This window comes from Siphateles boraxobius, unplaced genomic scaffold, assembly GCF_051911475.1.
Source record: "Siphateles boraxobius isolate OS27281-9 unplaced genomic scaffold, OSU_SipBor_1 7, whole genome shotgun sequence".
Taxonomy (NCBI): Eukaryota; Metazoa; Chordata; class Actinopteri; order Cypriniformes; family Leuciscidae; genus Siphateles; species Siphateles boraxobius.
Genome location: NW_027509197.1, coordinates 33822204 through 33848333, shown reverse-complemented (window position 1 = coordinate 33848333; position 26130 = coordinate 33822204). Strand labels below are relative to the sequence as shown.

Sequence of the window (26130 nt, the reverse complement as noted above, 5' to 3'; positions counted from 1 at the left end):
GTGAGGTTCAACAGAATTGCTATTTTCAAACTAATTAACAAATTTCCTAGCAAATAGCTTTTATGACAACCAGCTATTCCTAACATGAAGAGCTCATTTAAAATCATTTTAAAATTATTTTTGTGATACATGTGAAAAATTAAAACAAAAGGGAGAACCTGTACAAATATACTGCTCAATAAAAAAAAAAAACTTTTATGCAACTTCAATTCAGGCATTTAAGTTAATTTTTGCTAAGGCAGGCATCACTATTACTATTTATCATACTTTGGCTTAGTGATTTGAACAAACTCCTATTGTAAGGTGTTAAACTTTGACGCACAACTCATTCTGCATCATTTGTGCTATGTACATGAATAATACCTCAAATCCTGCGGCTTGTTGAGGACAACATTGCTATTTGGGCCAGTAATCACCATGCAATGCCCTAGCAACAACACAGGAAACCACAAATACAAAACCATAGCACTGTTGCATAGAGAAGCACCATTTACATTTATACATATATATATATATATATATATATATATATATATATATATATATATATATATATATATATATATATATATATATATATATATATATATACACACACATTTTTTAGGAAGAAAAATTAGCAACTGCAACAACTCGCCCGACTCTACTGTACTGAATATTATTTCATCAAGCCTGATTTTATGTAATCCAGAAAACATGAATCGGCAGCCAGTGATGATAGCATATGCGCGTGTGTGTGTCATCGCTGGCTGTGAGTGGTGTCTACACACAGAGACGCATGTAATTGTCAATAAGAGAGATGAGCTCTCCGGAGACGACAGATCCATAGTCAGTCTTCAGGAGGGCTCCGTGTTATATGACCTCGCGTGTTACCAGACGTGTCATATTGATTTGGCCCTTTGCAGCCCCTTTAGACCAATGACCCTGAACATATGGCCCTTCTTATTTGTGAACTTGTGTGCCCTGCAGCAGAGGCACCAGCGGCAAAAAATCTTCTTCAGCCCCCTTCTCTAACCCCAGCTTTGCGTTTTTTTGCATGGATTACTCTCAAATCCCTTTTAGATCACACAAAAGAGGTGTGACGGCTTTTACAAGAAATCTACATATTCTGTCTATGCATCTTAAAGGTGTGTTTTGCTTTTTTAACTGCTGCAATACTGCTGCAAAATTTTAGTTAAATACTGTAGGAACTTGTTAGTATGAGTGTATCCCACAGGTAATGCACTAATCACATTTACACCGAGAACACATTTTCCAATTAAAGGGATAGTTCACCCAAAAGTTAAAATTCTTTCATCATTTACTCACCCTCATGTTGTTCAAAATTGGTATTTACTTTTTCCCCTGGAACATAAGAGGAGAACTTTTGAGAACTTTATATATATATATATATATATATATATATATATATATATATATATATATATATATATATATATATATATAAAAAAAATTGGTGGAAACTGTGATACATTTTTTTACGCCAATGACATCCAAAACCAGACAAGAGTGCTAAATAAGCAGAAATACATTGCATATGCATGTCTGATTTCTGTTTATTTTCGTGAACAAATCTCCTCAATCCTCAATTTTTAGACTTTGTACAATTTTATACGTGTATGTATGTATGTATATGAATCACATACCAACCATTATTACTTGCATATTCCAGTACAATGGATTTTCGGAATAGGATGTTTACGTGACTCAACATTCCTATTAATACAGGCATATCCCAGCTGTTTTGTTCAGCAATCTTGTAACTAGAATATAGTCTTATTTGGATTATGGCAATCAAGTAACCACCTTCACATGATGCATACATAATTGGAATATGATCACATTTAAAAAAAATAATAATGGAATAAAACAGTGGCTTTTATTGCTTAACCTTATGATGCTTCCTGTTCTCAACGCAAAAAGAAACAGGAAAAACCAGTCATGAGCAAATGATCTTGATAGTGTTTTTTTATAATTTTTTTCTTTCTCGCATACTTTTAACTTATGTCAGCTTTCTAATACTTGTGTTAGCTTTCTAACTGCATCAGCAAAGCCACGTCAAGAGATTAATTTTGCTGCCAATTTTAATGCAGTTGTTAAAGTTGCATCATTATTCCCTTAAAAATAGATTAGCAAGTGTGGAGCGGTAAAGTGGCTAAAATACAATAGAGATAGAAAAGTGTGTGTAAGCAAGAATTTATGGTCTTCCAAAAATAGAGAGAGCACAGTATTAGCAAAAACTAAAGTTTCAATTGTGTGGCCTGTTTTGGAGCAGATCAGCAGGAAACGCTAGTCAGTCTCATGCTTTACCAGGAGTACATCTCAATCTACATCTCATTGCTTCTACTTAGCGGGCAGCTCATTTAAACTCAATTTTCTTCTCTTAATTGGGGGGACTAATTGGGTCCTATTGCCAAAGCCTTAGAACATCAGAGCCCAGACCAACCTGACTAGCGCTGTGCACATGCTGACAACCCCGGCCTGAAAAGGGCAGTTGAACAGCAGCATTTGGAGTCTCTTTATTAAAAAGGGTGGACATGTGCAAAAACTGCAGCACAATTAGCATCGAGCAGATAAGTCCTTCTTTAATCCTGTTTATGGTCGGCATCAGGCAGATGTGCCAAGATTGATTCAGACAGGGCACCGGCTTACTGTAATGTAGCAGAGGAGAAGCCCCTCCTTTCCGGCCCCGTCCCGTTCTCCCTCTACACCCTTCAGGACCCCCCCTCGCTCTCTCGGAGGCAGGTTCCTGTACACAGCCGTTAACACGGGCCACTTTGTCATTTGCCCTGGCTCAAGGAAAGCTCTGCCGGGAGAGATAATCTCCTATTCCCACTAATTTAATTGACTCAGGGTTTTGTAGAGTGACCACAATGAAACGAAGCTCCGGTGTTAAATAAATAGAGTGGTGGAGGTATAGGGAGGTTCGAGCAGAAGCCTGAGTTAGGAACAGATGGCGGCTGGTGTCTTGCGCAGTAATGTGAGAGGGTAGTTAATGTTCTGAAACGTGGAGGTGCGGCTCGGGGTGCTCCTAATGAAGAAAAGCTTTCTTTTAGAGAGGCAGCTACAGAACACGGTCCATCTCAAGGCTCGGCGACAGATTTCTGTGCGGTTTAATTGGAGTTTGCCTGTGGGTAATCATTTACAGCGGGGGATCAGGCGAGAACAGGAAACTCACAGCCCATCATAACGCTGGGGTATCAAGTGCAGCGCTGTTAAAAGTCTGAATTATCACCCATTAAAACTTCATTTCGTTGTTTGTTTTAGTTCTCATAGAAGGGATAGTTACAAAAATGTAATTTTTGTTTAAACGTCATTATGTTGTTCCAATTTTGTACGCAATTCATTCTTCTGCAAAACACAAAAGAAGAAAATTGAAGCATATTTTTATCCATACAATGAATGTCAAATAGTCCTGAAATGTTTTGGACCCCATTGACTTTAATACTATGGGCAAAAACAGTTCAGAAGTTTGGGGTCAGTAAGATTTTTGTTGTTGTTGTTGAACGAAATTAATACTTTAATTCAGCAAGAAAAGGACACAATAAATTGATAAAAAGTGACATTAAAGGCTTTTACATTGTTACAGAAGATATTTTAAATAAATGCTGTTTGTCTGTCTGTTCATCAGAGAATCCTGAAAAAGGATATCATGGTTTCTACAAAAATATGAATCAGCTCTCAACTGTTTTCAACATTGATAATAGAAACGTTTCTTGAGCACCATATCAGCATATTAGAATGATAAATAAGATATAAATAGAAAACGGAAGAGAAATTAAAATAGAAAACGTTTATGTTAAATTTTAATGATATTTCACAATATTACTTTATTGTATAGGCTAATGTTTCACTGTATTTTTTATCAAATAAATGCTGCCTTAATTGGTGAGCATGAGAGACTTCTTTCGAAAATCTTACAGACCACCCAAATTTTGAATGGTTTTATACAGGTACATTTATCAATTTAGACAGTTTTGTATGGAGCTCCTAAAGTGACAATGGTGGTCGGAAGAAAAAAGAAAAAGAAAAAAAACGAGATGGGAAGAAAAATAAAAAGTCAATTATTTTGCGTTCTCTCGCAAAATGTTTGCGTTTCCCTAAGAAAATTGGCGAAAAATACAAAGTTTCTCAGGGGAATCCAAAAGTTTTTGTGGGACTCCATAGGTCTGGAACTACAAAAGAGTGGGTTAAATGATGGGAGAACTATCCCTTTAAATTAATTTAATTTTCAAGGGCAGTTTCTTTGTAATCAAACGAAGAAAAAAACACACAAATCAACATACAAAATGAGCTGCACGACATTTTGTACTATGAATGCTATAAATGCGAATAAGTGCAGAATAAGTGCAGAAAAGTAATGAACCTCAATTCACACTGGCCTTTACATCTTACAGTCTTTCAATTAAACACGACGTTTTATTACTGCTGTGGGGTCAAATGATATGATAAAAAACTATTATGTTTTGGCATTTAAAAAAACAGACATTACAAGAGGAGCTGAAAAAATGTATAACATGACATCGATGTCTTTTGTGTGTTTGCTTTAGCTGATCGTGATGTGAAGAAGCAGGAGGAGTACATGGAGCTGAAGGATGTGTTTGCTGTGAAGGTAAAGCGGAGACGCTCCGTCGGGCAGCAGACGGGTGGAACACTGCTGGGCATCACACTCTTTCAGTGCAAGAAGAAAGGGCTCAAACTAAAGGACCAAGTCATCCACTTCAACAACCTGAGCGTGGACCACTGTGAGACTTGGTTCAAAATCCTTAAAGAGATCCTCAGCGGTACGTTCACACATCAGAACAGTTGAACCAGACACTGAAAAAATATTACATATCAAGCATTAGGCAGTTTAGAATTATTTTATCTTGGAGCCTCACTGAATTTTATGACATACATTTATGACATGCAAACATTAACCTGGTCAACATTTGCTTCATTTTATATTTTATTGTGTTTGCTGACATTTATTGAATAAAGACTGCTCAACTCGGTAATGAATTGGACACAATTACTCTGTTCCTGAACTTAGTAAGTGTAGCATTTTAAGTGCACTCTTCAATATGTAGGTGGCATAATTATGGCACCGAATAAGATTGTATAAGACATGTAAAAAAACTTCTGAAGTAGAAACCTTTTCTATTCTGGTTCAGACGGGTTGAAGGGCTTGGAGCTTTGTCTGGTTAGAACAGTGATGTCTCAAACTAAGAATCGTTATCAAAAGTTCTCCTATATTGAGCAATGTAGTCTTACTAGCTCAGATCATAGAGTCATATGAAGATTAAACAAATTAAACAGAGCTATGGAGATTCCCATCAGCGGTTCCTCGCTCCAGTCTCGCAGCAAGTCATGCAGCAATCCGGTGGAACATGTTGGATCCTCCTTTTATACAGTCAATAATGGAACAAACTAGAAAGCAGACTAATACAGTAGACTAGACAATCTACCTATTCAATAGACTTAAAAGTTTACCAATAAAGTAGCCTAGAAAGTTTACCAATGTAATAAACTAGAAAGTTTACTAATACAACAAATCTGAAAATTGAGTTAAACACACAATTCACCTCTAAATAACAATTAAATACAAATAAATCACTAGTAAATCTGGGGCTTTTTTACACAAATACTTTTTACCCACAATATTTTGTGTGCTGTGTACACTACTGCTCAAAAGTGTGGGGTCAGTAAGATTTTTTTAAAAGAAAATAATACTTTTTTTTCATTATCAGCAAGGAAATTTGTCAAAACATTTCCATTGTTATAAAAAAAAATCGATTTGAAATAAATGCTGTTCTTTTGGACATTCTGTTCATCAACAAATCCTGAACATTTTCACAAAATATAAATATATTAATAAAAGTTGGTTACAATTTATTTTAAGGCGACATAGTTACATTGTACTTGCTCAAATAAGTACTGAGTAATATCAACTTCATGTACTTACTATAGTTATGGTTAGAGTTTGGTTTAGTGTTTCTAGTAAGTTATTACTAGTAAGTACATGTAGTAATGTGTAACTACGTCACCTTAAAATAAAGTGTTACCTAAAATAGTACTTCCAATATTTAAAATAAACCTAATTTTTTCGACATTGATAATAATAATAAATGTGTCTTGAGCACCAAATCAGCATATCAGTATGATTTGTGAAGGATCATGTGACACTGAAGACTGAAGTAATGATGCTGAAAATTCAGCTTTGCATCACAGGAATAAAACTCTATCAGTTGTTAGTCAAGTTGATAGAGCTATTTGTATAACTCATTGGGCTCCCTATGTAGATCATTCTATTTCAGTCAGAATGCTGTCTAAGAAGACAGCAAGGTAGATCACTAGGTTTTGGAACAGAGCAGATTCGAACAGATTTCTCAAGTATGCATCAGATACAAATATGATGTTTTAGCTGTGTCAACAACATCCTGGCTGCACAAAACAAAGTCATGAATAAACTCCACGGACTGGATTATAAGGTACGCTTGTTGAGAGAGCCGAGGGGCACCATCTCCTTTGTGTGATGACCATATCATTATGTGGTGTGCCTGATGGTAGGGGGGTCGGAGGGGGTCTTGAAAAAGGGTGGTGTTGGCCGCAAGGACCTGCTGGATCAGACTGGAGGAACAGGTTGGTTCTACGGCCTCCCTGGAGTTTGTAATTATCTGTGCTTCTCTCACTAGCGTTCACTGCCAAGACAGGCCAGCGGCCTGCCTAGCGATCGCTGTGCTGCACGGGAGACAGGTGTCCTTCCAAATGCGTCAGAACTCTTCATTCTCCGGTTCCCGAAAACCTGGGGGATGGAGGAGGAGATGGGGGAGATTTAATAGTGGGGGATGTCTAAGACTCTCCCGAGGAGCAACACAATGATTTCTTCTTTCATAAGCAATACTATAAACTTCCTTCGTCAGCTAAATGAGTGTTGAGCATTCAGACGCTGCCTTTGTGAAAATGTGCATGTGTAATCTCTTTTAATCCCGGTCCGCAGAGAATGCAGCACTGCACATTGTCACTGAAATAATCTAGCCTCACAATTAGGCTGAAAATTTCAGAAATCCTTCTGTGCGCCCCACATACTGAACACGGTACAAGTACACTATATTTAAAACTGGATTGGATATGGGATAGGAGTTTAGGACTAGATAATGGTGTGGGGGAAATCTCTGGAAAGTGTTTTTGTCCGATGAGGGCCTAGTCATAATGCTGTATTAACACCAGCTAATCCCTGGAATTTCAGTTACAGCACTGAATAAGAGGTGATGTAACAGCAGTGCTCAGGAGGTGCATTACTCACTGGGAATTAGGGAGGGGATTGTCCAGGCCTCACAACTTTATACTACCAAGCCCTTCCCCCACCTCAGTGAATCTTTTGGCTCTATAACTTCTTCACACGAAAGAGTTTCTGAGCTGTAGCCCTTTAAAGATTGAAATGCTGGCTTTTTGCGAGTTATTGTGAGTGAGGGCTGCATGTACTTTGGGCAGAACATGAATTAATTAACATAATTAAAGAATATGCCTTGAGGGTGCCTGGAGGATAGAGGACATGCTTATTTAGTGCTGTGAGGAGAAAAATTAATATACAAACATGAGATATATTGTGGTGTCTTACAATGGAAATACATCGAGACATTCCAAAACCATTAATATACACCGTTTCAGAAGTATAGCCAGAAGATTTAAACATTATATGTTTTGGCATGAAAATACAGACCTTGTCTGTGTAAAGTTTCATAATGTCTTCCAGCTTAATAACCTTGAAATGCTGTTAAACGTGGTCATTTTCCTCTGACAGGATTTTTTTTTTTTTTTTAGCAATGGCGACATTCATACACCTAAAAAAGTAGCCACACTTTACACAATGCCAAAAAATGACTTCTAAATGGGATTAAAAAATATCTAAAACGTCTTAAAATAAGATACATTTACCTAAGAAGTACCACTGTACAAGATTTAGACTTAGTGCACTGGATTTTTCCCCGCATGTATTTATATCTTAAAAGCCTGAAAACACTTTATTCAAATTGCATTCTCTGAAAACTAGTCTTAATAATTTAAGCAATGTTGCTTAGGAAGTAAATTTAAGGATTTAAATATTTTTTCAACTAGGAGATTAGATCAGGATTAGGATTTTTTTGCAGTGTAGATCAAATAATTAACAGGTTTTTACTGAATAATTAATGCACCTGATGTAATTTCAGCAATAGCATAACCAACACAGAATGACAAAACTATTAAAACTTGTATAATATTTTTATAGCCTGAGGAAGGTTAATTGAATGCAATGTTTAAAGCTGTTTTGGTGATGATGTAGTTTAAAAGTAGTTTAAAAAAACAAAAAGACCAAAACAAAACAGATTGCCGTTGGTCAGAAAAAGAGATCACAATAGCGTTCTACTGTTACTATTTCTGCCATTTAAAGATATGACAGAAAAAGTATGCTACACTACTCTGAATAACATATTAGTATGCCTTTCCAAATAGCATATTAACAAAAGCATAGGCAGAAATAGTAAGAGTATAATGCTAGTATACTCTTCTGATTTCAACAGTAAATCTGATATTAATGAAAAAGAAATAAAGAAATTTAAAAAATATGTAAATTTCAGAGCTACAGTATGACGAAATCACTCAAAATTATTAGGTGAATTTTTCTAAAATAATGATCATCAGTTTTACAGTGTAACCATAGTGTTTGTTTTTACAGTGTTTGATGAACCAGTTTGTCCTTATTTCAGTACATTCTCTCTCCTATAGATGTTATAAAGGATCATTGACTAGGGCCCTTCGTGACCTTCTCCATGCAAGCTATGATAAACAGCAGCACGGTTATCATGTGCTACATGAGCTTCCACGTCACTGTTCATGATCACCTGCTATATTTAAACCTTCCCAAACTCTTACAGTTGTTAATAAAGCATGGCAGTTTTTATTTAAACCCCCCCCATGCACATGCTCTCACACGCACACAGACGCATGTTTTCCATAGGTGGATTATCTCTGTTATTTTATTGGCTGCGCTGCCGAATCATTGGCTCGGGGGATGAGAGCGGGCACGCTGGATTACAGGGGTGCTCACCTGTTACAGCAGCCCAGCCGATCCCGGCCTGGTGTTTCTCAGGGAGGTGGCACAATGGAGGGTGTGTCCCAGCTGACACTCAGCACAAAAGGTGAACGGTTCAGTAAAAAAGCCCCCAGACCCTCAATCCCCCGATGTGATTTTATTCAAGGTGAGCTCTGAATGCCATACGCAGCATCGGCGTGTTTTTCTGACAAGCCATGTGATGTGCGCTGACACATGAGGTGCGGCCGCCCAGCTGAGAGATTAAACCCTGTGGTCAGAGAGCGAGCGGTCGGGCCAGGCCACAGACCAAACGTGCGGGGAAACGACCGGCAACAATAGTAGCACCTGTACTACAGTCTACTTGGGTCCAATGTAGTCGTCGAGTTGAACTGGAATAGACTCCTTGTGTCCTTAAACCCTCTTTTGAAAGATTAGTCTAGGCAGGTCAATCAGAGCCCGGGAAGCCCTCGGCGCTCCACTCCGGACATATAATGTGCTCTTGGTGCTCTTGTCAAAGCATGTGGTCACACTCCTGCGTCAAGCTGGACTTTATTGTTGTAGACCTAAAGGGAGGAGAAAAGACAAACAGAGAGAGGAGAGAACTCAAGGGTCAAGCACCGGGTTCATCTCATTCCTCCAAAGGCTTTTGTGATCCATCTGAATTCATATGTGCATTTGGCATAAAGCACAACAGTTGCCATTGTGCGCCGTGCATGAAATTGCTTTGAGTTGTTTAACAAGATAATGGGGAAAGCGAAATCTCCCTCGGAACGCGATTTTAAGAATGCGTTCGACATTTGAAGGAAGCTGGACCTTTGGCTGAGCTTGCGCGGCATTTACATGAGTTGATGTACAATAGCTTGATAGCCGAGTGGATAATGTTACACATTAACAGGTTTTCCATTAAGTCAACCTGCGTATCCATGGTGACTCTTTCCCCTTGGATCCTTGGAAACGGATCAGTCTGTGTATCTTATTGACTGGAGGGCTCTTACTTTAGCTGGGATGTTTTCTGGCTAGTCCAAACTCTGTGTATATGCCTGTTAAAGTAGGGTACTTTGATACTGTTTCACATAAAATAAAAAATAAACAATAAAAAATCATAAAAAGAATTGTAGGTCAAGTCTACAGTGAACGAGTTAAAGTAATAGTTCACTTAAAAATGTGAACTAAAATCACTTAAAATCTTTCATCATCTACTGTCAATTCTGTCTGTCATTATTCCAAACTCGTATGATTTTCTTCCTTCTGTGAAAGAAAGCACTTCTTGAAAACACTATTTCTAATTAGCAACAAAACTTCATAAAATCACAATTTAAAATTTATATTAAAACTTAAATTTATAATATTTAGGACAGAAGCATCGCCAAATAGAACATTTTTAATATTTTCCCTTCCATTGTTCAGACAAGTTGATTTCCAGCTCAAAACTACTGTTATTTGAGGCATAATCTGGAAGCTCAAAGAGACTGCAATTCCATTTGGTACCAGTAGTGGCATAACAAAATGACACACTTGACCTTTAATAACTATAATTATGGATATTTAATAAAAAGGTTATTTAATAACCTTTAATACTTATGTTTAATGTAGCACATTTAAGGCTTCATTTAAAAGTTGATTATGGCCATGCACGACTACAGAAAATAAAATGCAAATTGACAATGTTGCAAAAAATCCTATCCTCAATAAGTACTTTTGATCTTATTTAATATTTAAAAATCCCTGAAACTATATAAAAAATATATGTAGACAGTGTAGAAGATATTAAAACTTGGTTTCATACATTGCATCTTGAATGTCTTATTGGGGATTTTTTTTTCACTTGTAAAATGTAATTTATTAAAGACTAGTTAAATAACATTTAAGGTTGCTCATAAACTGTTATCTGCTTACTTTCATGCACAGAAAAGTGAAAAATGATACCTTTAGAAGTACAACAGCCTATCACTTGGACAGTACCTAAAGGTGTATATTCATACCTTAGAGTAGTAACATAAGGTACACAGATGTCCCATTAAGGGTGCTACTCCAGTGACAAGCTGTTGTAACCCTAAAGGTATATTTTTTGCTAATTTTTTCTGAAAGTTTCAAAAACAAATCAAATCTTGTGATGCCCAAAGATTCCCACCCCTAAACGGCTCCATGAAAGGTATATGGGGCTCTGTTGGGACGTCTCAGGGTGGACAGATGCTCCTGTGGACTCTGCTGTAGGTACGACTGCTGTATCACTTTCACCAATTGCTGCTTGTGGATTTTTTTTGCGTATTCCCATCGGATCTTCCCCATTTCTCTGTCTGTCACACCCGCCCCCGGATAGATAGACATCTACGCAGACATAATGGAGGCACCTAACACATGGTGCTGTTTTTCCCTCTCTCTGGATAATATTAGGAAAGGTGTTATTGTCCACACCGAGAACTACAATGGCTCTAATTGAACAATATGCATGTGCGTTCCACATTTTTAACATGGAATAATTAATAGGATGCATTAGACACTTAATTTTATTCTCCGAGCCTCTACGCGTTCTTTCTCATTATATGGCGCCTGTGTGAATTAATTCCTCCAATGAAAGCAAGTGTATTGATTTGAAGCCCAAACCTCCACAGCAGTTCCCCACCTCGTCTAGCGGTTGGAGCAGCTCCTGCCTGGTGATGCCCCTGCTGGAGGGGACAAATCTGGAGAGGGCTGGGTATCCCCCACTGCTAATGCGCGCTAATGCCAGTCCCTGACACCATGCCAGATGCTCCGCTCTTGGCAGAGGATCTAAGGAAATGTCGAAGCACTCGTCCCCCGTATGGAGATCTCACGGCCGGTAGGAAAGTGGCACAGGACAGTGAAGCTCTTTTTCTCTCACCCGCTCCATCTCCTGCATGGCCCCCAGATCGCTTACCTCCCCTTGGGCCTGCCGGATCCAGCTCCTCTCCGATCCTGACCTTTCCCACTGCAAGGCCCCAATCTAGGCTTATCCGTTGGATGGCTCACTCCCCTCGCAAGCCAGGGATTTCAGGGCAAAAATAAGACATCTGTTCTTGAGGATTAGCAAATATTCTGTGCACCCCAGAAAGCCCGTTTGGGTATTGTGGGCTCAGCGAGCGAACAGTCTATGGGTTACTTAAGTGCAGTTTGATGGCTGTGTTATGCACATTGACTCTCTTTTCCTCTATTTGTCTTTTCAACGGGCTTGGCCAAGTCAACACACTGTTATTGTACGAAACAATTTTTTTTTTCAAAATCCCTAACCCGAAACTATAATTTCTCCAATGTAACTTTTCTTAGATCTTTCAGATCCCATTCTGACTCGGGTTACCATAACTTTTCTAATCAGACTAACATTTTATCCTTATCTGTGGATCTCAAAATTTCCACAAAAAATGTCTATCTATCTTCCTATCATCCATCCATCTGTCGGTCCGTCCGTCTGTCATCTAGAAAGTCATTTCTAAACTTCTTTTTTTCAAAACTTTCAAAAGAATTTGTCAATCTAATATTCAAAGTTTATCTTGTTAACTTTGCTTTTTTTAGTTAATATCACAGTTATGAATATCTTTGGATTTCAACTGATTTTAATTGATCTCCTTACATTTAAAACCTTAATTCAGATCCAAGAATGTAATTGGAATTGAAAGACGGGTGCATAACCCTGAGAACAGAATGACTTCACAATCACAAAATAACGCTGCACTGTAACATGAAGCATTGATGCTTTGCAATCGATCAATGACTGTACTGCATGGTCAGTCCTCTCATTAGCGCAGTGAGTGAGTGTTTACGGGCTGTCCTGGGGCTTTGTTTGTCTCTGAAATCAATGTGTAACCTGACCCCGCTCTCAGGTAATTTACCCCTGATTATGGGAAAAGTGCTCCCCTGTGCCTAATCATCTTCTCCACAGGGAGACCCTTAGCCACACCATTCAGATAGTCCTTACCTTTCCCATCAGCACCCTCTGTGCCATGAGATGGGGGCTGGACAGAGACAGATGTAGCCGCTGTGTTGGGTGACATTAGCCGGTCTTGATAGCCCTCAGGGGTAAAACAGCCTAAGCCTCTGAGTCACAGTGCGGCTGCATCGCTGTAGTAAGTGCTGACCTCATGGAATGTCCACAGGTGGCAGGTACATGTGTCTGAAATGTGGACGTCACTTCAAAGCTATTGAGAGGGAAAACAGAACCAACCTGTTCACATGAAGGGCATGTGGGTGAATGTCACAAAAATATCCAGGGTCATATTTCATCCAGGTCATATTGAACAAATCTGAACTGCACAAATGCATTTATATACATCAGATTTGTTCAGATTTGTTCAATATAAACATACAATGTTCAATACAGTATATATATATATATATATATATATATATATATATATATATAAATACGCGTATATATATATACACACACAGTACATTTATGGTACTTACGATTACTGTACTGTAATAATAAATATATTACCTTAAATGGTCATACAAATATTAATATTTATCATTATTATTACTTATTTTTGGTTAGGGTTAGGGTTAGGTTTTTGTGAAACCCACAGGTTTTGTGAAATTCACCCATTTAAGCCAGAAACAAAAAAAAGCAAAAAATTGAATAAATGGCTTACAGCTTTACCTTAAAACAGACTACAAAAGTGATTAACGACATAGAACACAATATTTAGAAGAGTCGTCTGCTAAGAGGTAATAATTTACGTGTGAACGCAGGTTCTCTGAAGTCTGTTAATCACAGTGGCCTTTTGCGGGAACACAAACAGGGCTGGCTCATGGAGGTGAAACCTGAGTGTGGCCCCTTCGTCTGGATTGTCTTTCAGTGAGCTCCTGGGAGCCACCGTGCATCGCTCACACAAACATGGGATTATGTGCCATAGTAACACGGTATCGTCCATGCATGCAGCAGGCTACGTCCTCAGTCTCCCCTCTGTGGTGTTTAGATTTATCCTGAACAACAGCTCAGATATGATCATTTAAACAACAGAAACATAGTTTCCCATTTCAGGGTAATGATTTAATGAGAGATGAGGGCTTTGTTCCAAAACCTGGTGAGCTGTTTCTCTGTCTACTACATAGGCAGCTACCTTCTAAGACAGGATCCTAACTTGAAGACAACCTCATAAGTAATCTATTTGGAACACTTTTTGGCATTAGTGTGTTACTGAACTAACAATGTAATAGTCTAAAAAAAAAACAAATGATAATACAATGATATTAAATTCTAATAAATTGGATGATATATATACAAGTAGTCAGCATTTGAAGTGGATCAAAACCTTTCATCAAAGTATACATGAATTTTGAACAATGCCCGTTCTTGTCTTAGGACAACTTTGATGGACTTTGTTGATCCACTTCAAATGTGAACTACTGTATATGCATCTATGGTAAACATTTTTCTTTCTTTTTTTTGTTAGGTATCTTTTTACTGATTTTGTTGCAGTGCATTCTGGTATTGCCGTCTCTAGTATACATTATATGAGGTACAAGTTCATCACAGAAAGCAGTATAGTTATGCTACCTAACTATTCCTAACTATGCTTAGCACAGCTATTGCCTCACAACTTTGATATAATGCTATCTATATTGGTAGAACACAGGGTTTTGGAACAGTGCTAGGGTATTTTGGGCAAACCAGAAACCAAAAGGAGATACTTTTTTGGGTATTTTGAGCTTCATGAAGCAGTGACGCAAATATGCTCACTAAATCTGATGCAATAGATGAGCGTAGCCTCACAACGCTGCTTTCATGTGTCGTGCGGTGGGCCTGAAGCCCCCTCAGTGAGGATGAGTGTTGCTGAGCCTCCTGAGCCCCATTCACAGCTATAACAGCAGTACTGGTGCCGCCCCCCTGCACCTGCGCCCTGCAAGGACCCCAGCGTCCCGGCACTGCGGCCCCCAAGAGCTACATAGTGGGAGACTGGATCAGCATCCCCACGCTGAGCGAGACTCGCAATCTTCTTTCAAGATCCCAAATCCCCCCAGCCTCCCCACCTCACTTCCTGCATCTACTTGCGCGCACGTTTTGTGTCTATTTTGAACTGTGACCTTGGGCACCCCCTGGAACTCTTGCACTGTGATGTCAGCAGGGGGTACGGCGGAGGGCAAGCCGAGGGTAGCGGCTCGTTAGCAGGTCGAGGGTCGAGAGCTTCAGGGGCCGGATTAGAGTAATGATGGAGATGGTGGAGCAAGGAGAGAGAGTGTTGAGCTTCACCTCAGCTTCCATCGATCTCAGGCACTCCAGGAAGTCCAAAAGTGAAAGCAGCTCCCTAATTTCTGCTAATTATGATCCACTGTTACTCAATACTGCAAAGAAGGACATATAGAGACAGACAGAAATGTGATGGGGAGGAGAGATTCCACAATACCACAGGGTCAGTATGATTTTTTTTAAAGGGACAATGTGTAGTTTTTTAGGTATTGTAGTATCTAAAATCAATATTTTTATTCATAAAGATGTCCTCAATGGTGTACAAATACCTCTGCCAATTATCTGACTTATATTCGTAAACGAAGAATTTATTATCTTTATATACATGTGACGGGTCCATGGAGGCTTCCATGTCGTTCTGCCATCTTGAAAAACTATAATAGCAGAGAGGGTTAAAAAGTGCTAGGCCAACGCGTTTCCACAACACGTTTTCGTTCAGAGCCAGCGTCACGTGACTGAAAGCAGCAGAAACGGAGGAGCAAAGCAGTGAGAGGCGCTTGTCACTGACCTGGCAAGTCAGTCAGTAATTCATACTAACATTCGTTTGTTCATTGTGTCAAGTTGCAGTTTGTTTGTAACAGAGTTGGGTATAACGCGTTACAATGTAACGCGTTACTGTATTCTAATTACTTTTCGTGGTAATGCAGTAATGTAACTCATTACATTTTAAATTTATGTAATTTGATTACAGTTACTGGTGTCAATACAATTAAGTTACTTGCGTTACAAATGTATTGTTAAAAAAAACATATTTAGTAAAATGCATTTCAAATCCCGTTTGGCCGGCCGAGTCAGCATGCGTTTTAATGAATTACCGGAGAACGCGCTTCATAAGGCACATACACACACACACACATGTAGCGCTACACGGTTTGGAGCACAGTCTGGCCGTTTCTCAATAGAAGTAGTAACACAAACTTCGGACTTGCGTCCTTGGTAGTTCAGACTAGCCAAGTTTGACTCAGGAGAACGAACTCCCGAGGACAAGAGGGCGCGAGTCCGGTTATTCTGCAAACGGAAACGTGGCGTTCTTGATCGTGTCACCCAGCACACTCTGGCTACTCCGGTTATCTCTTTATGTACCTATATTTCAGGCAACAATAAAACGAAATATGGTATAAATTACAACTCTGCCTCTTTTCGTCAACAATAAAACAAAATATGTTATAAAACACAACTCTGCCTCTTTTCATTTAAAAAAATCGTAAACATATTAATTGCCACACAAAATGTGGTACAGGCAACGCGTACATTGATTATCTTCACTGCATATATTTATAACAACACGATATATAAAACACAACCCTGCTTCATTTTGTTTTCATTTTAAAAATATGAAACATTATTGATCATTAAAACTGACATTTAACAGAGACAGGCTTGTCATTTTATTTTATTATACATGTACATACAGTGATAAGAATGTATAGTAAAATAAATATAAAAATATTCTATATATTTTAAAATATATACAATAATACAATTACACAACCGTGTCTCTTTTTGTTAAATGTCAGTTTTAATGCTCAATAATATCCAGTATAAAAGTATAAGTAGCCTAAAAGGTATAAGAAGCTGTATAATGAGAAATAAAGCTAACAGTTCAGTCAAACATAAGTCAGCTCTCTAATAGGCTACAAAGTTAAAGTCACCTCTCGATGCATCCTGGGTAAAAGGGGCGGATCAGGAACACATCAGGGGTCTTGAACTGGACTTGGCTAGATGTGAACTTTGAATTGGAACAGTACTTGGGCAGCGACTGATGACGTTTCACAAGTCCACAAGAACATATTGAGAAACAGCCCTCTCTTCTGTCTCGCATGCGCGCTCTTTCTCGCTCGCTCTAGGTTCCGGGAGATTTGAACTAATTTGCAGGCATCAGGGAGCCGCTATCAATATGCGGGAGACTCCCGGAACTTCCAGGAGACTTGGGATGTCTGTATTCTGCAATATTAAATTACGGAAAGAACTGAGTTTCACTTTGTAGTGTATTCTTGTAGTTTTAATAGGTTTTCAAAGTAACTTGAAAGTAAAGTAATTAGTAATCTGATTACTTTTTACATACAGTAATCAGTAATGTAATCAAATTACAATTTTAAAGTAGTAATTAGTAATTTGTATGGATTACTTTTTTGGAGTAACTTACCCAAGACTGGTTATAACAAACCTCAGGAAATAACTGAAATAACAAACCTGTTCACCCGAAGGAAAACTCGACGAAGTGCTATTAGAAGACATCCTGTCATAGCTTTTTGGTACTTAACAGCTACCGTAGAAAAAGCGAGGCGCTGGAGAGCATAATTCGTTTGAATGCAAAATACAATTTCACCGCTAGATGGGAGAAATTCCTACACAATGTAATAAAATATTACTTATATTCAGTAAGGATGCATTAAATTGATCCAAAGTGAAGGGAACATAAGCTTACTAACGATTCTATTTCAAATAAATGCTGTTTTTTTTAAAATTTCTATTCATTAAAGAACCCTGAAAAAAAGTATCCCAGTTTCCCCAAAATATAAAGCAGTATAACTATTTTTAACATTGATAATAATAAGACAATGTTTCTTAAGCAACAAATCATTATCAGAGAGCCTGCATGGTGTATTTATTCAAGCTTTCTCCTCATTCTTGGCAGATATTCAGACAGTGTAAACAACAGACACTGATCTGACCTTTTCAATTTTTGAAGACTGAACTCAAGCTGTGTGAGAGCCATTCTGCAGCAAGGGTGGCAGACAAAAGCTGAACTCACGGCAAGAAATCATTATTATGAAGGACAGGGGCTTTGGCTCACATTAGCAGATGTGCACTTCTCTAAACTGGATGAGTTTCAAGCACTTAAATGAATGCCCATGGGATTCATGACACAAGGGGATTGATGAATCTTCCCGCTCTTTGTTTCTTTTGTTTTATTTTGCTCTGCAGGTTTCAAGAACCGTCCTAAATCTCTCAAAGTCTTTGTGAACCCCATCAGCCACAAGAAAGAGGCGTACCAGATCTACCTGGACAAAGTGGCCCCGCTCTTCAAGCTCGCTGACATACAAACCGATGTCACCGGTAAGTCTCACACATCTGCACTGTATGGGATAGCAAACGGTTGCATAGGGGGCTTTTTCTCTCAGGTTCTTCACGCACAGGTGATCCCCGCCCCCTCAGGCCTCACTCGAGGTCAAAGTGCATTAGCATCTGCCCTCAGGGTCTGTTCGCTCATAGGATTCATCACTCAGTGCTCAACAATTCCCTATATGCTAACAAGCTGGTGCTTTACGCCATTAGGCATTGGCAGTGGATCATAGGAAATCAATATTTTAGGGTGAGAAATGTCAAGGTCCCTATGTTAATGTATCATTTGAATACACACTTAAAAGCGAAATTAGTGTTGTTTACCATTTGAATTGCCAACTCTCATGCATTACACTAAAAATCAACATTTAGAGGAAAGAAACGAGATTACATTTGACTAATATTTATTAGAATATCCTATACTGACAATTTTTGTTTACTCTAAAAATCTACTTCTAATCTAATTCTAAATCTAATTTACTTGAGAAGCAACGCTATATGAATAGATCATTTTATTTTTCATAAATATAGTTTTCATAAATTCATATTATCTTGAATTTAAATGCATTTTGTCCTACTGCACTGGCAGATTTGTTTTTGTTTATACCTAAAATAAGTGGTAAAAAATAAAACATGCTTTAAAAACATTTTTTTAATATGTTGCTTTTAAGTAAATGTATCTTGCTTCAAGGAATTCTAAATATATTAATTCGAAAATTGGACAAAAACGTGTTCGATATGGATTTTCACCCTGCAACCACATAGATTCATAGGAACCTTTCCAACCATATATCAATGCAGTAACCTAAAACACCCTAACATCATGGTATCGAGCCTTGCATGAGCAAGCGTAGTTAATCCACACACTCTCATGGCATTTTTTAACTTTTTTAAGGTGTGAATGGTCCTTAATTTGTATTAATTCATATAATCTTTTTCGTACGTTTTTGTACAATCTGCTTATTCCTCACTTAGGGGCCGACCCTAATGCTTACTTTTTTCTAAAAATCATACGTTTCTGTACTAGTCACATCATGCAAATTTAGACTATTTAAATTAAGTATTACTTTTGCATTGCTTTTTCTCACCTGGGCTGGTCTTGCTTGTTTGTTTGTTTTTTTAATAACAAAAGAAAATAATGTAAGTAAATGTAAAGGCCCATTCACACCAAATGTGAAATGAATAAGCCTCAGGCTGAAACAAACCTTTCAGCTCTGCTGCCATTCTGGATTGCAGAAAAATAGGACTCAGGAGATGTAATTTCAGTATTAAAAACTAAAGAAATAAACACAAATATGTTTATCTAAAGCCATTTCTGCTTATTAGAATGGCTGAATTGGATCATTGAAGGTCAGCAGCAAAGACATTAGTTAACAAAAGGGAGATTAAATACATAAAGTACATTTGTGCTATTTCACATATTTAAATATTGGAGGTTTCTGTTGTATCCTGAGTTTTCATCTGACTGTTTATGTTAATTTTGAGGAATACTGAATCTGTTTTTGAGCAAGTTGAGTAAATGACTGCTCACATTCAGAACTACAATAAGCATCATGTTTACACAGCGCACACAACACATCTTCACCTTACTCCTGATTTCTCTTAACATGGGGAGAGGAGAGGTGTCAGTCAGTAAATGGGAAAACAAACTTGCGTTACTTATTTGAAAAAGTAACTCATATATTTTGTTGTAAATTAAAAAAACGTGTTACTTTTTCACGTAACTAGTAAAATAATCTGATTATGTAACTTGTGTTACTTGTAAATCAAATCGTTTACCCCAACACTGCCCACCACCTCGTAAAATAGTTTTCTCTTTGGATCGAGTTATTATGCTTTTTTATATGTTGCTGTGTTGATGTACCAGTAGAGCATGGTGAGCAACTCCAAAACCTTTGCCAGATAATGCAAGAACTAATAAAATGTATACCAAATGCATACAAATGTGATGCTTATGCACAAATATTTGTACATGCTGTTCACAACCAAGCTCTCCTTTTCTTTTAATCCTAAATCTCTCGATATCCGTTTGTCAGCAGTGTGTTTGTGTGCTTGAGGTTGTGTATGTGTGTGTGCTCATACTGGAAGTAGCAGCTGTACATCTATGCTGTGGATTTTTCTAAATGCATCTCACACTCATAATGACAGGAGAAGTGTATCCTCCGTCAGTAACCTGACCCAGGGGGAGGGACTGCACCCATCTGCTCTAACACAGTGCGGGACTCCCCCCTCGTCTCCCCTTTACCCACCACCTCCCACACACACAGGACCCTGCACTATATATGTACTATACAACCACGGACTACTACACACACACCCGAACACGCACCAGGCGCCCCCTGCTTTTAAAAAGGAGACTAATGAATGTGGGTACCTGCATGATTCCAGAAGCCATTTGAACAGTAATAGAATCCGTTTCCTGATGATTTGCTCCCGAGGGCAGAGGCTGAGAGCTCGAGGTGGAGCCATTAAACAACATTTTACCTAATAGAAATTAAATATCTCATTCTGCCGCTCGGAACGCAGAGCTTTGAGAATATATATGATCGAATTAGCTGTATAGACTGAGATGCACGGGCAGCAGTCGTGAAATGTCATGTTCAAGAGAAGTAATTACAGTGTTTAATTCACAGCTATTTACTGATAACCAATGCTTGTATGCGGAAATGTCATTTTTGGCATTTACATGGTAATTTAAGAGTCTAATTTAGCATTTGATGTGCTTAGACTGCAGCTCTGTATAGGTACTTGAGCACTGTTTTAAATCCAAGGTTAATTTTGAACTAAAATGAATGATATCGCACAGTGCATCAGTTAGGGAGATATGACAAATATGCCTTGGTTGTGGTTTTGTTTGACAAGGTCAGGGCCACATGCTCCTTTAATTACACTTTGATTTGCAAGTGCTCCCCCTACAGGTCAGCACTAAGAATTGAACTCATGACAGAGTCTATGGCTATGCCTGGAATAATTATGTACTTCTGTTTCTGCAGTATATGAGGAGTAGAGTATAAACGATCAGTGGCAATATTTATTTAAAACATAATTTGTATCTGATTTTGTTCCAAAATTGGATATCAAAATGGAAATGAATAATTTTTATTTACAAGATGATAACACGTTCATTAACCCCAAACATTATGATGAGGATGATGATGATGATGATGATGATAATAATAATAATAATAATAATAATAATAATAATAATAATAATAATAATAATAATAATTATAAATTAATTGAATGAATGCATAAATGGAAATGAATTAATTTTTTATTTGGCAAGGACATTTAATTGATCAAATGTTTCTACATTGTTGCATTGTCCACATGCATCTGTAGTAGTTGAGCTGGTACCAGGGATAGCCAGGCATGTCATAATGAGCAGACACACTTGCATCTCTGCGTGCATCATAAAACATATTCTCAAACAACAACAACAAAAAAATAAACATCCATCTGCAAGTGTCACATCAGCCACGGTGAGCCCTTTGATGGGTGGTCACAGCTGGGACCCGCTCCATGGCGGAGGTGCCCCAGAAAATGCTAAGTGGAGCGCGGGCGTGCACAATGCCATCTGCGGCGTGCCACCCCTCTTCCCCCACATTCAGTGGCATTTTTGCGTGCCACACAGGACAGGGGTTTCTGCCACACTACGCCAAACCTGAATGGACAATTATATTGGATCAAGCCTATATCCAACAAACTCTGCTGACCACATCTAACCCTCTTTTTCTGACCCATGACCGTTTTTTTTTTTTTTTTACCTTGGTACATCACAGTACAGTAATGTAAATAGCAAACCACACATTAAATGCTGGGAAAAATCTTGTTTTGCGCTGCTTGGGCAAGCTGAACAAGAGCGGTTGCCTCTTTGTACCACAACTCATAATCTTGATTAAAAATGCAAACAGCATGCAAGTATAAATTCTGCTTTACAGCCAGTACCATATGTTTGGCTCAAGCCATTTGCCAATGCCTGGAAAAGTGTACTAAAGGCAGTTTGGAGTGCTTTCCTTTAAAAAAAATAAAAAATTAACTCTTTCTTTTCCGCAGTCACTAAGCGAAAGGGCCAGGCTCTGTCCATTCTGAAAGACTGCAGCTTGGAAGAATATGATGGGTATGTATACACTTCATGGTTTGTACTTAAAAAAAGAAAATCTTCAAATATTCAGTAGCATAACAGTAGCTATGAAGCATTTTGGCTGTGGGTTAGTACAACTTTCTAGATTGACTAAACACCAAATTCATTAAATGTGCAGTAAGCTATTTCTAAAAGAAACGCTGTTGAAAGGGAATCGGACCGTGCACCAAAACACACTTGTAGCCAGTCAGCAGTAAGGGGCGTACACACTCATTCAGGGGGAGGTGCCTGTGTTGGATTGCGTGTTTGTGAATTGGGGGGCGGATCTATCAAGATAGGGGATGTGATCCTTTTGGGTAGGGGCATGTTTGTTTTGGTGATTTCAAATATCAACAGCGTTTCTCAGAAATCACTTACTGCACCTTTAATTGCAAAATGACAGTGCGCGTGTGTACATGATATTTAATTTATCATTTATTTTGATATATATAAATAAAAAACTAAACTAAAGCATATATATATATATATATATATATATATATATATATATATATATATATGTATATATATATATATATATATATATATATATATAGAGAGAGAGAGAGAGAGAGAGAGAGAGAGAGAGAGAGAGAGAGAGAGAGAGAGAGAGAGAGAGAGAGAGAGGGCTTTAATGTTTGCTTCTAATTTCATTATATTACAGTAAAGCAAGGAATTTTCTGTCTTATGGTTATTGTAATTAATATATGCTATTTGAAATACATTAAACATTAACAGAACTAAACCAATCAAAAAAACCTGATTTGACTTTTAAAAAAAATATTTCAGCATGTTGCCAAGGAAACATTGCTCATTTTCGTTTAGTTTAAATTTCAATTTCAATTTAATTTACTTGATGTACTAATAACTTAAATTGAAATAAATTAATAAATAAAACTACATTAAAAACAATCACTTTTGAAATATATCTATATAATTATATAATATATCTATATAATATATAGATATATAATTGAGCAATGTTTCCCCTTTATACATTGATAACTATTAATAATAACTATAATATTATAGTATTAATGAGACTATAATATCTTGAGAATATAAAATCTTGACTAACTGAAGAAATGCTAAATGTGCTGAACTAAAAGATAATCTAATGTAATCCACACTAATTAAAAAATACCAAAAAATGAAACTTCTTTCATCAACTTTGTGTCTTGTGAAGCCTGACTTTTGATCATTGTGTGGGAAAGAAAATGAATCATTTATAGTAGAACATTCATGCTGCTCTTTTACAAACAATGAAAGTGAACCATGTCTGTTAAGCGATATTTCGATGAATAATAGATTCACAATATTCTTTGTATGGAATAGAGCCGTCCTGACATTCTCCTAAATAAGAAAGCAAGTCATCGAACAACAAAGATGACAGCTATCATTTGAAGGGTGAACTAGCTTTATGACACGAGTGAAGATGGCATGCAATTCAAAGCCAGATGACAGAGTAATCCTGCCTCTCCTTCACATCCTCATGCCTCTCTTGAGATTATATTTAGCCATAATAAATAAAGTAGTGTTTGGGACAGAGGGATACAGAAAGAGAGAGAGAGAGAAAGGCAGAGGTGGACTTTTACAAACTGAGTGATATACTTTGATTGGAGGTGCGTGCCGCGGGGCCCAGTGCGGAGCTCTCCGGTAGAGCAGGTCTCTCTGGTGCAGCTCGGCAGGTGGCTCCTTAATTACCTGTTCTGGAAGCAGTGATGAAGCACCGCCATCCAGCCGACCGCGGGTGCGGGGCATCGCTCACACCAAATTGTACGGTCTCTCTCCACGTGCTCCAGTACTTCTCACAATTAGCTCCTCTTAAATATCTCCGGCCCCGGCTTAACGCTCATCCGTTACTGCCGCCCTACTGTTCCGCTGCATCCTCTGGGCTCGGTGGGAGGGGACGTGCTGGGTCTGGCACAGTGGTCTTTGATTAAAAACACAGCGTGCAGGTTCACGGCAGTGACAAAAGGACAAGGGCAAGCACCGAGCGAAGAACACACTCATGTTGAATGGTGATTAATCTGTGGTGTATGAAGGTGATGAGAGGGCTTGGTGGCCGGGTTCTTGTGAATCTAGAAATAAAGAGATCAGACACTGTAAAAGGTCATAGTGGAACTTAAAATCTTTATTGACTTAAAACCACAGGGTTCGGGATCACTGGGTCTGATAGGACGGTTTCAAAGTGTGAAAGTCTACTGTGAGGCCTAGGGCTGGGCAGTATCACAATATATGCACTGATGATAGAGATGAGTGCAGGACTGCTTTACATTATTTATAACTGAGAGCAATGAAAAAACATGGAGCAATGGAGCCATACAGAGCTGGAGTGGCTCTTGCGTTACTTTGAAGCCATACACTGACCGGTCGGCACAGCGCCGCTTGAACACACCTTTTCACACTTGGCAGGTTTGGATCGATTAAAACAAACTCTGTGCGATTGCGCTGTTGGTGCGGTTCATTTGATTAAGTGTGAACGCTGTCTTCTGAACACACGTGGGCATCAAACCAGAGGACGAGACCCCTGAAAAGATTATTTCAAACGAACTCTGGTGCGGTGCGACCCTTTGGCTCTTAACCATCTTGGAATTTAGAAGGGGAACAATAAGCCAGTCCGGACACCGGTCACCAATGAGCACTGAATGAAATGAGAACAACGAGAGACGAGACAAAAAGTCAAATGAAATTAATTAAATAAAGGTAACGTCATATGAACAAAGCAAAACGGAAAGAACAAAGGGGAAAACTGGATTGTGCCAAAAAAAAAAAAAAATAACAATCAAAAAGGAACTAACTAAACCATTTTAATCTAAGCCTGAACTAAAAAGAAAGATCAAAGAAAAAGTCTTCAATGTATGTGATGTCAAAAACAAAAATACAGAGAGTGTCACAAATCCCTAACCTATGTATAGACAAAAATCAAACTAAACCTTACCCATCCCCTCTCCTCCTTCCCGCTTAACCTTGAAGAGCTGTTTAAAACTTTCAGAGCTCACAAATAAGAAGTTTTTGGGGCAATCAAAACAAAGGGCAAGATTAACATGACAGACAAAACACTTAAAACTAAATCAAGCAAAGAGAAACAAAACACATCACAAGGCAAAAACAACCCAGAAAGTCTCTCTCCCGCGCTGGCAGTATCATGTCCCTTAAGCAGCGCTTCCCCAGGTGTCAAGCATCAGGGTGATGAGGATCCCGCCTCACAGGGCACACGCACTCAACTCATTACGCATGACTGACAGGCAAAACAGCCAATCAGCGACGGCCTGTTAAAGTAAAAAGTAAGAGAGACAAAAGGAACCGAAAAGAGAAACACAAAACACACCCAAAAACACTCCAAACGTCTCTAAGGACGTAAAATGAACGCTACATGGACCAAAGACATGTAAACAAACCAAAAACAGGCCCTGATGTCACAAAATGTGACCCTAAAAAGGACAGAATGGTCAAGCATAACTGTTTTTTCTCGTCATAGTCGTTATGTTGCGCATCACAGTTCGGTACAGGCATCAGAACCGTGTCTCCTCACAGCAGATCTTCGTTTGTGTGCGTGATGGAGGGATTCCTACTGCTGTTTTGACTACTTTACACATTTTTTAAGCTCTTCTCAGCTCCATCATTTACACGCACATACAGTGAGCGCATTTTGCACAGCATGCTAAGCGAAACTGGAATAAA

The 26130-nt window shown here is 38.3% G+C and overlaps 1 protein-coding gene across 1 annotated transcript in view; it reads left to right on the top strand.

The window, feature by feature from the left end:
* The window catches only part of cerkl (CERK like autophagy regulator), a 71365-nt gene that overhangs the window by 10136 nt on the left and 35099 nt on the right, over positions 1-26130 (top strand). The window contains exons 2-4 of the mRNA XM_077215971.1: positions 4551-4784; positions 18186-18317; positions 22380-22443. Coding sequence (XP_077072086.1) covers positions 4551-4784; positions 18186-18317; positions 22380-22443 — 430 coding nt within the window. The remainder of the gene's footprint in view (positions 1-4550; positions 4785-18185; positions 18318-22379; positions 22444-26130) is intronic.